At 37.1% G+C, this 13,995-nt stretch overlaps 1 protein-coding gene across 1 annotated transcript; it reads right to left on the bottom strand.

Moving 5' to 3' along the window:
* Window positions 1-8,073: 8,073 nt before the first annotated feature.
* Window positions 8,074-13,615, bottom strand: LOC126612439 (UPF0400 protein C337.03-like). Its single transcript, XM_050280842.1, has 8 exons — window positions 13,348-13,615; window positions 11,551-11,687; window positions 10,865-11,112; window positions 10,492-10,611; window positions 10,229-10,379; window positions 9,991-10,130; window positions 9,856-9,891; window positions 8,074-9,279 (listed from the first exon to the last, which is right to left on the bottom strand). The coding sequence occupies exons 2-8, from the start codon at window positions 11,624-11,626 to the stop codon at window positions 8,494-8,496; spliced, it is 1,557 nt and encodes a 518-aa protein (XP_050136799.1). The 5' UTR covers window positions 11,627-11,687; window positions 13,348-13,615; the 3' UTR covers window positions 8,074-8,493.
* Window positions 13,616-13,995: the final 380 nt, after the last annotated feature.

Genomic DNA, 13,995 nt, shown 5'->3' on the forward strand with positions numbered 1-13,995 from the left:
TTATTTTGGGCTTGCGATTTTTATTATTATTATTATTTTTTATTATTATTATTACCCTCTGATGGGGTTATACATATGTCTCCGAAAAGATAAGAAAAATAAATTACATCATTCAAAAATAAATCTGACCATTTGCTCAATGGGCCACACCCATAATGTCATCACCACCGCAAGTATGTTTGCTTTTTATCTTCTTTTGCTTTCTGCTTTTCTTTTGCTTTTCTTGATCTCCCTGCTCCAATAGGGCTCACTTCCTTTCTGACAGCATCCATTTGCTTTCCTTGCTCCCATTTCGTGAGCCTCATCGACTTAGAAACCAACTGCTGCCTTGACAAAAATGTTCCTCCTGCTGCCCTAACATACTTTTTCTTTTCTCTTTTGGCAGACTTTTTCTTTTTTCTTTTGGCATATGGTAGACAGCACCAAAGGGGAATAATAACTGAATTATTGTAAGAAATCTTATCTTTTGCCTGGTTTCCACTGATGGTCGTGGTATTCGCAGGAGGTGGGATCCAGGTCGGTGACTAAACACAAAAACGTCTTGAGTAGTTGGAGATCTTTCTGCAACTTCGGGGTCATGGTTGGTGCAGGCATGTCAAGCCAGCTTGTTCCAGCAGATGGGTCCTAAACTTTTCTGTCTCAATATCAGCGAAATCGGGAATTGGGTCGGGAAATTTGTATTCGCCCGCTGGCCTGCATAACCGGTTCATTACTCCATTTTCATTTCTTGGTTACCATCCTTGCCCAACACAACACCAACGAACATCAAATGAATCAACAGGCAGCAATGCGATATCGTTTCAAACTTCACAGGATTGGGCGGATGAGGTATTGTTGTAGATGGAAACTTCACGGAATGACTCGGAAATTCTAACCTTAAACCCTAGCCCGAGAAGAAACCCGATTCTGATTCCGTCTGCATCGATGAGGTGGCCCACCATAGACGGCCCACTGGGTCTGTCAGAGGAAGAGTCAGTGAGCTACGCGCTTAAATTCTACAAGTTCGGCTTCGCTCTGCTTCCTTGGCTTTGGGCTCTCAACTGCTTCTACTTCTGGTGCAAGATCACGAGTCATTTCAGCTGAACAAATATTTCCCAGAGCACAAAGAGCAAGTCCCACAATACATTAGTTGGTGTGATTGAGATCTTGTTTCAATGAGTTTGTGACCAACATCAGAACTTCTTGTTTTTCATCAAGAAGCAACATAAAGCCAAGATACCCTATTTTCTTCTCGAGAAAACCAGCAGATGCAATCAATTTCAAGCACTCCATTTGACCAAAATGTGTGGGATAACCCAGCATGTGGATGAACATAAGCTTAGCAAGGTTACGATGCATGTAGTCATGATCATTTTCGTTTATGGATGCACGAATAACAGCACACTCTTTTCTAACAACAGCACGTTCCTCTGTCGCAGTTTTGCAAGAACGTATAGCCCGAATCATTTCCATCAGACGCGTGCCGGACGAGAAGGGATTCATGATTGGGTACGTGGTTGAAGCTCCGTGAAAGCTCAATCGGATCCACAAATAGAAAGCAAACCTAGCAGCAGCGACGATCAATCAACTGATTCGGGCGGCAAATTGAATGGTTCGAATTCTGAATCTGAGATCTGAATACATTACCAGAGAGATCTGGGTTAGAAAGTGTAGAGAGAGAGAAGAGATTTGGATATGAGAGAGAGTATTGTGTTTGAGTTTTTCTCTTTCTCTCTGTAAATTGAATGGGTGTGTCTCTGAGTGTGGGTGTTGGGTTGTTTGGTTCCTGGGTTTTCTTTTCAGATTCATGGCGGAGGTGAAAAAATAAAAGAGAACCGACACAACTTTTTGTATCGATTCCAACAGACGGCGCCAAATGTTGATGCACAAAATCGAAGGGGTCTTGGAACAACGTAAATCCGATCGTGAATCTGCAAGAAAGTAAATAATACAAGATGTATCGTGGTTCACCCCAATGTTTGGGCTACGTCCACACTGATATTGTATTTTTTTGTTTGTGAGCCTTGTGGCTTTGTATGTGAGGAAGAGAGTTTCTGAGGGTGAGAGAGCTTTCCCCCATAGCCTAAGAATTGGCCTCTCTTAATTAGGAGAGTGATGGGTCTTTTATAGAATAAGGGATCCTCACTTATTACATATTTGCCCCTTCATTTATTACATAATTACATTTGAGTTCCTCGAGTATTTATACGAGATCTAAATACGGAGATCCTAAGTATGATACAAACATAGTTCAAATACTCTTGTTCAAAGATGTTGACGTTATATTGTGAATATGCTCACTAAAAAGTGTAAAATGACAGATAAATTTTGTGTCCGTAACAACTTTGATTATCGCATAGCAGTGAATGAACATGTTGGATCGGTCTTGATTAGGGATGGGAAAATACCCATTGGTTATGGGTAACCACGGTTACCCGCCCATTTAAATTAAACGGTTACGGTTATGGGTAACCGTTTAGATAAATAAATGGTTATGGGTATAACCATTTACCCGTAAAATTTAAATGGGCGGTTATGGGTATTAACTGCGGTTATAAACGGGTAACCGTTTACCTATTTATTTTATATATATAAAACTAATACAAACCATGTTCTTGATCCAATAATACTTAGCACCCAATAAATTAGCAAGGAATTCATCGGTCCTTCTCTCAATAACACTACTACAGGAATGATGATTCTCACATCAAGGAATTGGCCAAATTAATTTAAATTTCTTACGGGTAACCGTGAAATTGAAAGAAATGCTTTGGCATAAATATCTTCTAAACAATTTTTGTAACCCAATAATAGTTAGCAAATATTATATTTACCTTCATTGGTAATAGTTAAACATATCGTCCGTAAACTATTATTTCAATTATTGGAATGATATAAGGACTTAAAAAATTAAAATATGGAAATGTATGATGAATGTACCTATAACGGTGTTTAATTGTCAAAAAAAAATTTATGACAATTTTTTTTTTAATTTCCAAGTTGTTAAAAAGCATGTAGACGAGTGAAAAAAGGGTAATGGTAAAAAAAAAAAAGATAAACGGGTTAAAAATGATAAATGGGTAAACAGGTATTAAACGGTTACGGTTAAATGGGTATGCGGTTATGGGTATAGTTAACCGTTTATAAACGGTTATAGGTATGAGTATAACCGTTTAGGCAATTACCCAATGGGTAAACGGTTATGCGGGTATGAGCATAAACGGTTGTGGGTAAATTAACCGCGGTTACACGTCCGTCATAACCATTGCCCATCTCTTGATACACCATAAGTTTAGGGTTGTGCTTAAAACTTACAAGAGAGACACCAACGAAGCTCACGCTTGTTTTAAATTAGTTAGTATACATACAAAGTAGCATGAAGAAGAAACTTTTTAGGGTAAATTAGGTCAGCCTGCATTTGTTTGACCAAACACTCTCTCTCTCTCTCTCTCTCTCTCTCTCTCTCTCATGCGTGTTCTGAAACTGGATGGTGATGACGATGTAGTTTGCTGTGCAAAGTCTGACGCAGCTAGTTTTCCAAAAAAAAAAAAAAAAAGTCTGACGCAGCTCTCTATTCTTTTTCAAATTTCAAAAAAAAAAAAAGGGTGCAAGAGAAGGAAGGGAAGGCAAATTCTGGTAACTTTATCGGATACTGAATAGTATAAATATTGCCCATAGCTCCTTGAGCCGTTAAAGTAAAACGACATGACGGCTTTTCTCAGCCTTTTGTTCCTCAACTTTGCTAACCGGCTGACGTTAGCCCACTGCTGACTGCTTTTTCTTTCTTTCTTTCTTTCCCAACTTTTGCTGCCCTCTAGCTTCCTGTTTGTCGCTTTTACTTTCGACAACCATGCATGCTTTCTTTTCCATTTCCATTCCTTGCTCTCGTACATCGTAATTATTATTATTTTTTTTACTACTAATACGTTACTTAAGTTTATATTATATGTGATTAATAACTAAGTTTGGGTACTTGCAAACACGTTTTTATTTAATTAAATATCACTTGTGGTCACTGGTCATGGACATCAGTTAGGTTTAGGGGCTTCAAGTATCAAGGCCGTGTTCCTGTTCCTTTTGGAATTTGAGTTCTATATCATCTATGTCTGTTTGTTTTTTATCTTGTAACGTTGTATGATAGTTTAAATGGCATATTTTCTAAACCACTCTTCAAAAAAATTAAGTCCAAATTATTTTATCATCTTACGATTATCACATAATAAATAGAATATTTTTTTTCATTTAAAAACAATGTTAGTAGAGTTGTCGAGAAACGATTTTTATATGGTTATTTTTAGATTGTAATTTTAAAATAAACCGTTCTTATTAATTAGTACGGAGTGATCTAATAGTTAGAAATAATTTCAGGTTCGTATTTCATATGGAACATTATGGGTTAGCACTGGTAAATCACAAAATGGTGATCAAGAGTAAGTTGAAATGTCTCTGTGAGTCTTTCTAGCCTAAAAAATATATATTGCCTGAAACCACCAACTAATTCCTTTTATTTTAAAGAAGAAAAAAAAAACGTTAAAGTCAAAAGGTAAGCGAAATTTTCAAATAAGAAGCTTGCAAGATTCCCCTTTAATATTTGCAATTGGAATTAAACTGAAGTGTGGGGAGAGTGTGTATCGGTATTGGGATCTGTCGGTGCTCTTGTCTCACCTTGTGGTTCCAACTCCAACAGTAGTAGGGCAAGTACTCGAACTCAACAGGTGACACACACGGCAATGTCTGTCTTCATCTCTTCTGTCTTGGTTCCTGATTGGCTTCCTCAATTACTTATTCCTCACCTTATTTGGGTGGACCTTGCGCACTAAAGTTCGATGGTCCCAAATCACGAGTTACCAAAATAATTAAGAAAAAAAAAATGAGAGAAAGTAAATAAATTAATCTTTGTTTGGTGTCTTAACAATTTTCAGACAAACATATATACATATACATTAGAGCCTTGTTGAAGATGATTTAGTTAATTAATCAACAAAAGGGTTAGTTTACACTAACCGTCTGGTGGTTTTTCAAGATTTGGCACCAGCATTAACAAATTGTTTGTCGTTTGTTTGTGTCGTTTCTCTTGACCATATGCTGCCTGTGGGGAATGGGGGGAGGGCGGAGGGACAAAGTTGGGAACCATGTTATCTCTATATTAGTGTATTATAAAGCCGGACCCTTGGGGTCACAAGGCTTAAAACAAAAGGAACAGAAAATGCCTTCTGTAGATTTCAGTATATGCCATAGTTATATTGTGCTCCCGGGGGAGGGGAAGGGGAAGACAGTTACTATCCATGTTGAATATTAATTCTCTTAATGTAACTCCACCCTCCAATCGCAAAAAAAGTAAAATGTGACTAATGTCATGCCAACGTTAGCCTGGCTTCAAATTGACAGAGCAGCTAGGGCAAGAATTGTGTGGGGGTAAGTCGGGCAGGATATATAGGTCCCACTAATTGCCATTGCCATGACAATTTGGTACCGCCGGAGGTTTTTTTTTGGAGTTTATGGGCAACTCTTGCTCCCTGCTATGGTAATTTTGGTAACTGGTAAGGGTGGAGTTGCAGTAATTAATGTCATGGTTCTTATATATATCGATCTCATCTATAAAACAAGTTCTCTGCTTAATAATGCTGCTATAGTCATATCTTAAACCAATTATATATTGTCATGAAGAAACTTAAAACACGAAACGATTCGTGATTTTGAAATGACCAGAGGTTTCGGTCAAACATGAAGCTATCATATGATATGTGCTGTGGTGCTGGCCATGTTAATGTATACAGTAAAAGAATGAGACAGTCGTAGACAATGGTCTGCTCCACTGCTCGCTTCTTTTTTTTTTTTTCACTTTATATTTCATGTCTTTAAGCCATGAGAGAGAGAGAGAGAGAGCAGAGTGGACGTCGAAACAGCAAACATGCATGACGCATGCATATGGTCTCCGTTTTGTTTTGTAAAAAGGCCGCGGTCACGTCATATAAACGTGATCTTTTCATCACCACCGTCCTTGATTATTTGTATTACTTCACATGTTATTAATTGTATATTCCATTTGTAGGGTTCAGTGTTTTTGTTTCCCACGTGTAAACATAACACATCCCTCTTTTTCTCTCAGCCTTAATCAGTTTTAAGTACTTTTATCTCTTCGAGTTGTTCGTTAATGGGAGCCTTCCATCGTAGGTTTAGTGTTTTTGTTTCCCACGTGTAAACATAACACATCCCTCTTTTTCTCTCAGTTTTAAGTACTTTCATCGCTTCGAGTTGTTCGTTAATGGGAGCCTTCCATCGTAAGCTGAATAAAAAGTAAGTGTGATACTACTATATTGAAGTCGTATCGAAATCATACTCTACTCTTATAGTTTAGTTGGAAAAATGTAATGTAATACCATTATAGTCTATATATTAAACGTATGAGTGTGATATATTAAATTCATGAGTTTGATATCAATATATTAAACTCACACTAATGTAGTAGTGGTGTTATAAGTATTAAACTCAAGTTGTCTAATCCTTATATATGGTATCACACTAAATCAAATTACCATGGTGAGAACATATAATTTTGGTTTTTGCTAGGTGAAGTCTCTACCCTAATAATTCAGGTGCTTGAGGTATGCTAAAAATGACCGCAACAAGAAATTATAGTACCCCTCCCACTTAGGGATGGGCAACGATTATGGCGGGTGGGTAACCGCGGTTATTTACCCGTAACCATTTATGTGTATACCCGCATAACCGTTTACCCGTTGGGTAATTGCACAAACGGTTATACGCATACCCATAACCGTTTATAAACAGTTAACCATACCCATAATCGTGTACTCATTTAACCATAACCGTTTACCTATTTAACCATAACCATTTACCCGTTTACCCATTTTTGAACCCGTTTATCATTTTTTTTACCCATTTACCCCTTTTTCACCCGTCTACATGTTTTGTTTTTAACAACTTGAAAATTACAAGAGAAAAATTTGTCATAATTTTTGTTTTCTGACAATTAAACACCGTTATAGGTACATTTAGCATGCATTTCCCTATTTTAATCATTTAAGTACTTATACAATTTCAATAATTGAAATAATAGTTTACGAACGATATTTTTCTGCTACACCCAAGCAAGTCTTTAATTATAATCCATATGATTACAAAATAAAGCTTCTAAAAACAAAAAGTAGTCATTATAATCCATATGGATACTCGTTATAACCACAGGTAGTTCATTTGATCATCCTCTTTTCAATACGTTTTAAACTTCCTCTAAGTTTGAAAGACCAATTCTTTTATACAGATATACAGAGTGTTTTATTCGAACAATTTTCTGTTTCCTTCCTTTCATGCAATGCAAAACCAAAAAAGTCCAATTTAATTTCCATTGCAGGTTCAAGAGAATATTATTGATGCAAGGTTACCCTCGAAAGAAACTTTTTTTTTTAGTAGAAATAGAGTACCTGGTGAATCAGGACCGATGTATATCCGTTATAACTGCGGTTAATACCCATAACCGATGGATACTCGTTATAACCGCGAGTAATACCCATAACCGCCTATTTAATTTCATGGATAAACGGTTATACCCATAACCATAATTGTGAACTTCAAATGGGCGGGTAACCGCAGTTACCCAAACCCATGGGTATTTTGCCCATCCCTACTCCCACTCCCAAGTTCTCTCCCTCCCTCTATCCTTCCCATTTTGAAAAAAAATAAAAAATGTTCACACATACAAAGTGTGTAGTCATATGTTAGTTATTATTAGAAGACAAGTGTTTAACTCCAAGGTATTTTTAGCTAAAATAGTCACTGAGATTGTTATAATTCTTCACTTTGGTTATTGAGATTTAAAATTAATAGAAGTGGTTATTGACATTGTTCTCCGTCACTCATTTTGGTCTTTATGTAAAAAATCACCGTTAAATTAAAGAAAACCACCATTTCCAATTATTGGTTAATATGACAAAAATACCCTCAATTTAACAAAGATTTCTTACAAAATGATTAACGGTGCAAAAGCCCAAGTCCAACCCAATGAGCCTGTTATGGACCCATATCTTTTGGCAACTCGGCACAATTTCAACCAGACTCCATTTGTACAGAAAATTGAACAATAACAACGATATTAACACTTAATTGAATACAATTACATAACCAAACAGATTATCAATGGGATCAAATGTTACAGGGAACTACAGACAGTTGTACAAGGAAAATCTATCTTATGTCCAATCGGGTGTGTCCGAATTTTACCCTATAAAAAACACCAAAACATCCCACAACCGGCGGCAATAGCTGATACGCACAAGTTAACATTCCTAATGCTATTTTGCTCCATTCAAACAGTGAATGAAAGTTTTAAATTTTAAGTAACCCCACGATTTGAGCAGCTGAAAATTTTAAAATTACAATAATTTACTTTATGCAGATTTAATTAGGCAGTTAAATAGAGGCACAAAAGCAAGAAAGTTCCTTCTGCAGGGAGAAACTACAGCACAACCTTCTCCCCTCTTGAAACTGAGATTTTTATTGCCTCGAAATCGGCGTCATTTGCACCGGTGATTGCTGGTTGTAGAGTTTACCATCTGAACCTTGAAAACTCTGATAAGAATTGGCCGCTGTCATGAAGGGAGAAACGCCATTTACTGGAGCTCCTGCTTGATAACTAGGCATTGGGGGTGGCTGTTGTTGGGCCACGTTGTAGGTGTATTGTCCAGGAGACGGCACATATTGGGGCACTTGGTACTGTGGTTGGGGTGGTAATGGTGGAAGTGGTGGAGGAGAAGATGATGGGGGAGGTGGTGCCTCACTGGGAGTGGGAGTGTATTGTTGGTTGGTGGTAGGGACATTGTGCGGGTGAGATTCAGAATGCGAGAACGGAGGAGAGGCAGACGGGTTAGGGCTCCGGGGTAAATAGGACGACGATTGGTCATGCTCCAGCTTAAGCCTCTTTTCGGATGGATAATCACCAGAAGACTCGTTAATGGGATTGCTGATGACACCCTCGGATGCCAGAGAGGAGAGGACATAAGAGAGCACCTGGGCCGAGGATGTTGATGCGGTCAGCTTTGCTGCCACTGCAGCAGCTGCAGACTTGCGCGAATCTTCCTCCCCGTGACTGGATTTTTCAGCAAAAGCAACCTGCTGTGTGTACATTACTGGAGCTGATTGTTCTCTTCCTACCATAAAGCTGGAAGGTGCTACAGAGGTATGAGCTTCCTTTGAGCTCTGGACTGCAATCTGTTGTGCATTGTCGCCATTCATTAACCGATGGCAGATATTAGTGGCCAGCTCTGACTGGGACTCTGCATCCTGGAAAACAATATATGCATAATGTACGTTTAGAATAGATTTTGTACAATTTTGTACAACTAGATTTTGTTATAAATGGCAACACAACCAACAACCATTATGTGATATATGTACATATACAATTAGCATATCTGTATAAGTGTTTCTTTACTACTTAATTCACAAAACCATAGATCAGTTATTTCCATATACGGATAAAAGTTAGCATCATTATTCAATTCAACATGAGTTTGGGTTGCATAAAGTTGATCCAAAACCAAGGATTGATAATGGACACTATATGCACGGAATTGCAATTTACTTGAAACTCACAAGGGTGGGAACCCAACCCAACCCCATGGAGTACCACGTTGCATTAACATATGAGTCCTAAAAGAAAGGGAAGCAACTCATCCTCCTCCAAGAAGCAGAAGATTTATAATAATTTTAGAGGAGCCTTTTGTTAATATTTTTATATATGTAATTAAAGTTTGGGCATTCAGTTTAGTTTGATCGTGATGAATTAACCAACATTCATACAGTAATGTTACACTTCCACAACAAAAGTAGATGATATGATAGATATACACAGCGTACCTGAAGTTGGTTTCGGACTTGATCTAGCTTGTACTCCTAATAAGAAAACCATGTTAGTTCGCGTAAAATCGTAGTCTTGTAAAACCGTGAATGAAAATTCTGATATTTTGCTCCTAGGATTGTCTACCAACCAACCTGCTCCTGAAGAGCCTCTCTTAGATGAGACACAAGATTAGCTCTTGATGATTCAACAGCTCTTAGTTGTTCAATACAATTCCTTAGTATAGCATTCTGACCCTGAACCTCCTCCAAAAATGCAGACCCATGAAATTGCCCTAGTCAAGAAACATAATTTAGGGAAAAGTAAGTCACGAACATTACACATGTTAAAAGTTAGAGAAAATTCTCAAGAATTTACACATGTTCGGGATACCTGAGCTGAAATCGGCACCAATTTCCTTATCAACCCTCTCTAGACAGCTAATAGCACTCCTGCATTTGCTCAATATAGTGTCCTCATCCATCTGGCCATGACTAGCTTGGTAATCTGAAACTATTTTGTCCAACGCAGTTCCAGCAGGATGCTGCTTTTTTTTTTTTCAACGAAGAAAATAAAAGGAAACAAAATTAAGCCATCAAATTGCAAACTGAAACAAATGCTCATGCAATACAGGCATATCATATGATTTGCATTACCAATCTGGCACCCGAATGCTTCCCATTTCTGTTACTAATTTCCGGGTTCTGTCCAACAAACTCTTGCTTGAGAATCTGGCCGTGTGAACCAAAAACTTTTCTATCATCCCATATATTAACCTACAAAGTAAAAATATTGAACCACAACAATCAGACACCAAAAAAAATAAAAAAAACAAAAAAAACCATACATGCACATGCATACATATAAAGAGTTGAGTCCTTCTATCCATCTTATAAACTAAAAAATTTTGGTTTTGCTCGAGGTTTCCTTTGGATTATTCTGTTCTCAATAGAAACCATCTCCATGACAACCAATTCCAATTTTTTTTTCTTTTAAAAAAAGATATAGAAACAGGTTATGCAGTTGTACCAATCGTTGTGCTGCATTTCTTCCAAATTCATCTCCACTTTTAATTACATCACGAAGAGCATCTGGAAGAACCTTCCAAAATTCACCAACAAATTCTGAACCTTTTCGCCTACTGTTCTGTAAAATATCATTTGCAAGATACAAGAAAGCCAATCTCTGGTCGCGTGGAGCACAATGAAATTGCCTAGCCCATGTTTCAACAACTTGTCTTGCTTTATTCATATGGAAAATGCACCAATGTGATAAAGCTAAATTGCATTAAGGATAACAGCCAAGTACTCTGACAACAAAGATAACAAACATTGACAACATGTGCAAAAATAAGCAGATATGCCAAAGCTCAGATGCACAACAAGTATTACTAGTTGTATTTGTAATTCAACACTTATGAGAAAAGTATAATATTGACTAGACAATAAACGAAACAGTGTTCATTGAATAGCAGGTGCAGGGATTCAAATTTGGCTGGGAAAATGCATTGGATATGTGGGTTTTGACAATGGATTTCAAAATCCAATTAAGTTTTCCAAAGATATGAGTTATGAGACAAGAGGGTGGCCAAATTGTCCCACCAAAAAAATCTGGCTCGGTATGTAAGTTAGAACAGCCAGAAAAATGGTCTACTGTTCCTTTATGAAAAAACTAAAAAGAACATTGATTTCAAGGCGATGTCAGCAAAAGGATACTCTCTATGCTTGCTTGCGAACTATTGAGCTTGGCTAGCTTTTCCACTAAAATCTGCGGATTGAACGCACTTCCCATGATTCCAGCAAGAGTTGGTCCAACTAGTAACGCAAAATGGAGCCTTTAAAACTGAGAAAACCTTCAAGCAAAACAAATAAACATTGAGATATATAGTAACAGATTCCACCTAGTAAGATACCGAGAGGCACGATTTATTGACCAAAGCAAATTTTCATGTAATCATAAGCAAGCATAACTTACAACGTTACTATACAAAATGTTAAGGGTTTAGGGTCTAGAGAATACGATGATTTTTTAAAAAGCCAGCAGATTGGGAAACCTTGCAATTGCAAGTTGCAACTACAAAAGCAACAATCATGATCAAACTGTAACCATGCACCATATATCAACTATTTATCCCTCTAGCATCACATTTGGAAATAGCATATAATATCATTTTGTGTTTACAAATTCCAGTACCCAAACCAGAATGGAAAGAATAATGAGCCTATGGAAACTAGGAAAAATTGATATAAATGCTTTTAAATCTAGTAGGGATAATAAACAAAAGATAGAAATTGAATTGACTCTGAATTTGGAGTTGGCTGTAAAGCCTCTATAAAGCCCAGAAATATAATACCAATGTCCAGTGTGAGAAGACAATAAATACCATACTTGTGTGCTAACTGGCAACAAGCAAGTGCGTAATGATTCCGGAAGAGAGAATACAGTCAAAACTCAATTCAGATGGCTACCTCTTAAAAAGAAAGATAATCCACTATCCCAATCTAGAATTTGTAGGAGGTAATGATGGTCTCTTTGCCTATACACTTAAAACCGTTTGTGAAACCGATGAAAATGTGGGGGATAGATGATTTGATTAAACTTTCCGATGACACAAGTAGGCCATTGGTTATCCCTTGGGCCTGCTCATGGGCTACATAATCCGATCGTGTTTTTATCTTTGGGGTATAGATTTAGAAGCAGATGTGCACAAATAAGAATAGCTCTAGAGATTTCTAGATGCGACCGCTTTTGTACAAATGTGATCCTAGATTCCCGAAATTGGTTTTGATGTTTTGTTTGCCTATTACGTACTTGTATTTCCTTTGACGATGATATATGGCCAGGTGCCTAACATGTACTGATTATGTAATGAAAGAACGACAAGTTTCCTTCATCGACTGATAAGTAAACTCTTCGTTGACAATACCATAAAGGTGTTACCAAATAGACCGCACGCTACTCTACAGTTTGGTAATAACCAAAACGGTAGTAACAAACAAAGAACTCATTGCACTGAATCTAATTCTCGACACCAATCCACACAATCTGCAGTATCTTTCCTAATTTCGCCACACGTGATACTCACGGTATCTACAAACCACCAAACATCAAATGTGTTTGTTTATAAAGTTTCCATCTTCAAAATCATTCAAATACTCGACATTATACGCTCAATGAGTCAATGACTAACCAAATTAAAATTAAACAATTAATTGAAACTACTAAACAGAACATACTAATTCAAAGCAAAGATTAACAAAAGCAGCATTCAGCCAAAACCCAGAATTTATTTTCTAATATTTTCCATAATTTAAATGTTATCCCTGACTTTCCTATCCAATTAAATCAGTTAATTCAAAATCTTACTCCAAAATTCAGCAACGAAAAAAAAAAGATTATTCAAATATTGTATGAGAGTAAAACTAGACAGCCCCAAAGTAGAATTAAGAAATAGAAAACAAAATTAACAAAAATAAACTAAAAACTGAAGCCCTAGAGCTTGGAGTAGGCACCTTTTGAATTGATAGGAAATGCAGTGGCCTGAGAAAAATATTCAGCGGCGGGTACAAGTAGCAATCACAAGTTCGTCCATGGAGGATTGGGGGGTAAGCTTACCCAGCTGAATTCGGACTCGGAAAAATCCGAAAGACGGAATCTTTTTTGAGTTCAACGGCTTCTTCTTCTCCTTCTTCTCCGTCGGGTTTTCTTACCACCTCCGGGGATTTTTAAAGTTCCGAAACCACCCTTCCCTTCTTGTTGAGTTGTGTTTTAGGGGTTTTAGCCGGGATGCCAAGTGTACAAAAGATGTCCACCCATGACGTCGTACTAAAGAAAATTTTCTTTATGACAGGAACACAAATTAAGTTTTTTTATGTAAATGATGAAAAATTTTATTTTTTAAGTTATTAACTTTTTAATATATATATTTTACTATTTGTATAATGATACGTGGTGTACCATTCTAAGTGTCGATCACATCGAAAAATCTCTCGTCGTACTAACTCATACATATGAATTTTTTTTCCTTGTGATCAGAACACGGATGGTACATCTCATGTTTTTATACAAGTGGTGGGAAATTGTATTTTTTAAGTTATTAACTTTTTAACACACATATCCTACCATTTATATAATGACACGTGATGTACCACCTTATGTTC

The sequence above is a fragment of the Malus sylvestris genome, chromosome 17, assembly GCF_916048215.2.
Source record: "Malus sylvestris chromosome 17, drMalSylv7.2, whole genome shotgun sequence".
NCBI lineage: Eukaryota > Viridiplantae > Streptophyta > Magnoliopsida > Rosales > Rosaceae > Malus > Malus sylvestris.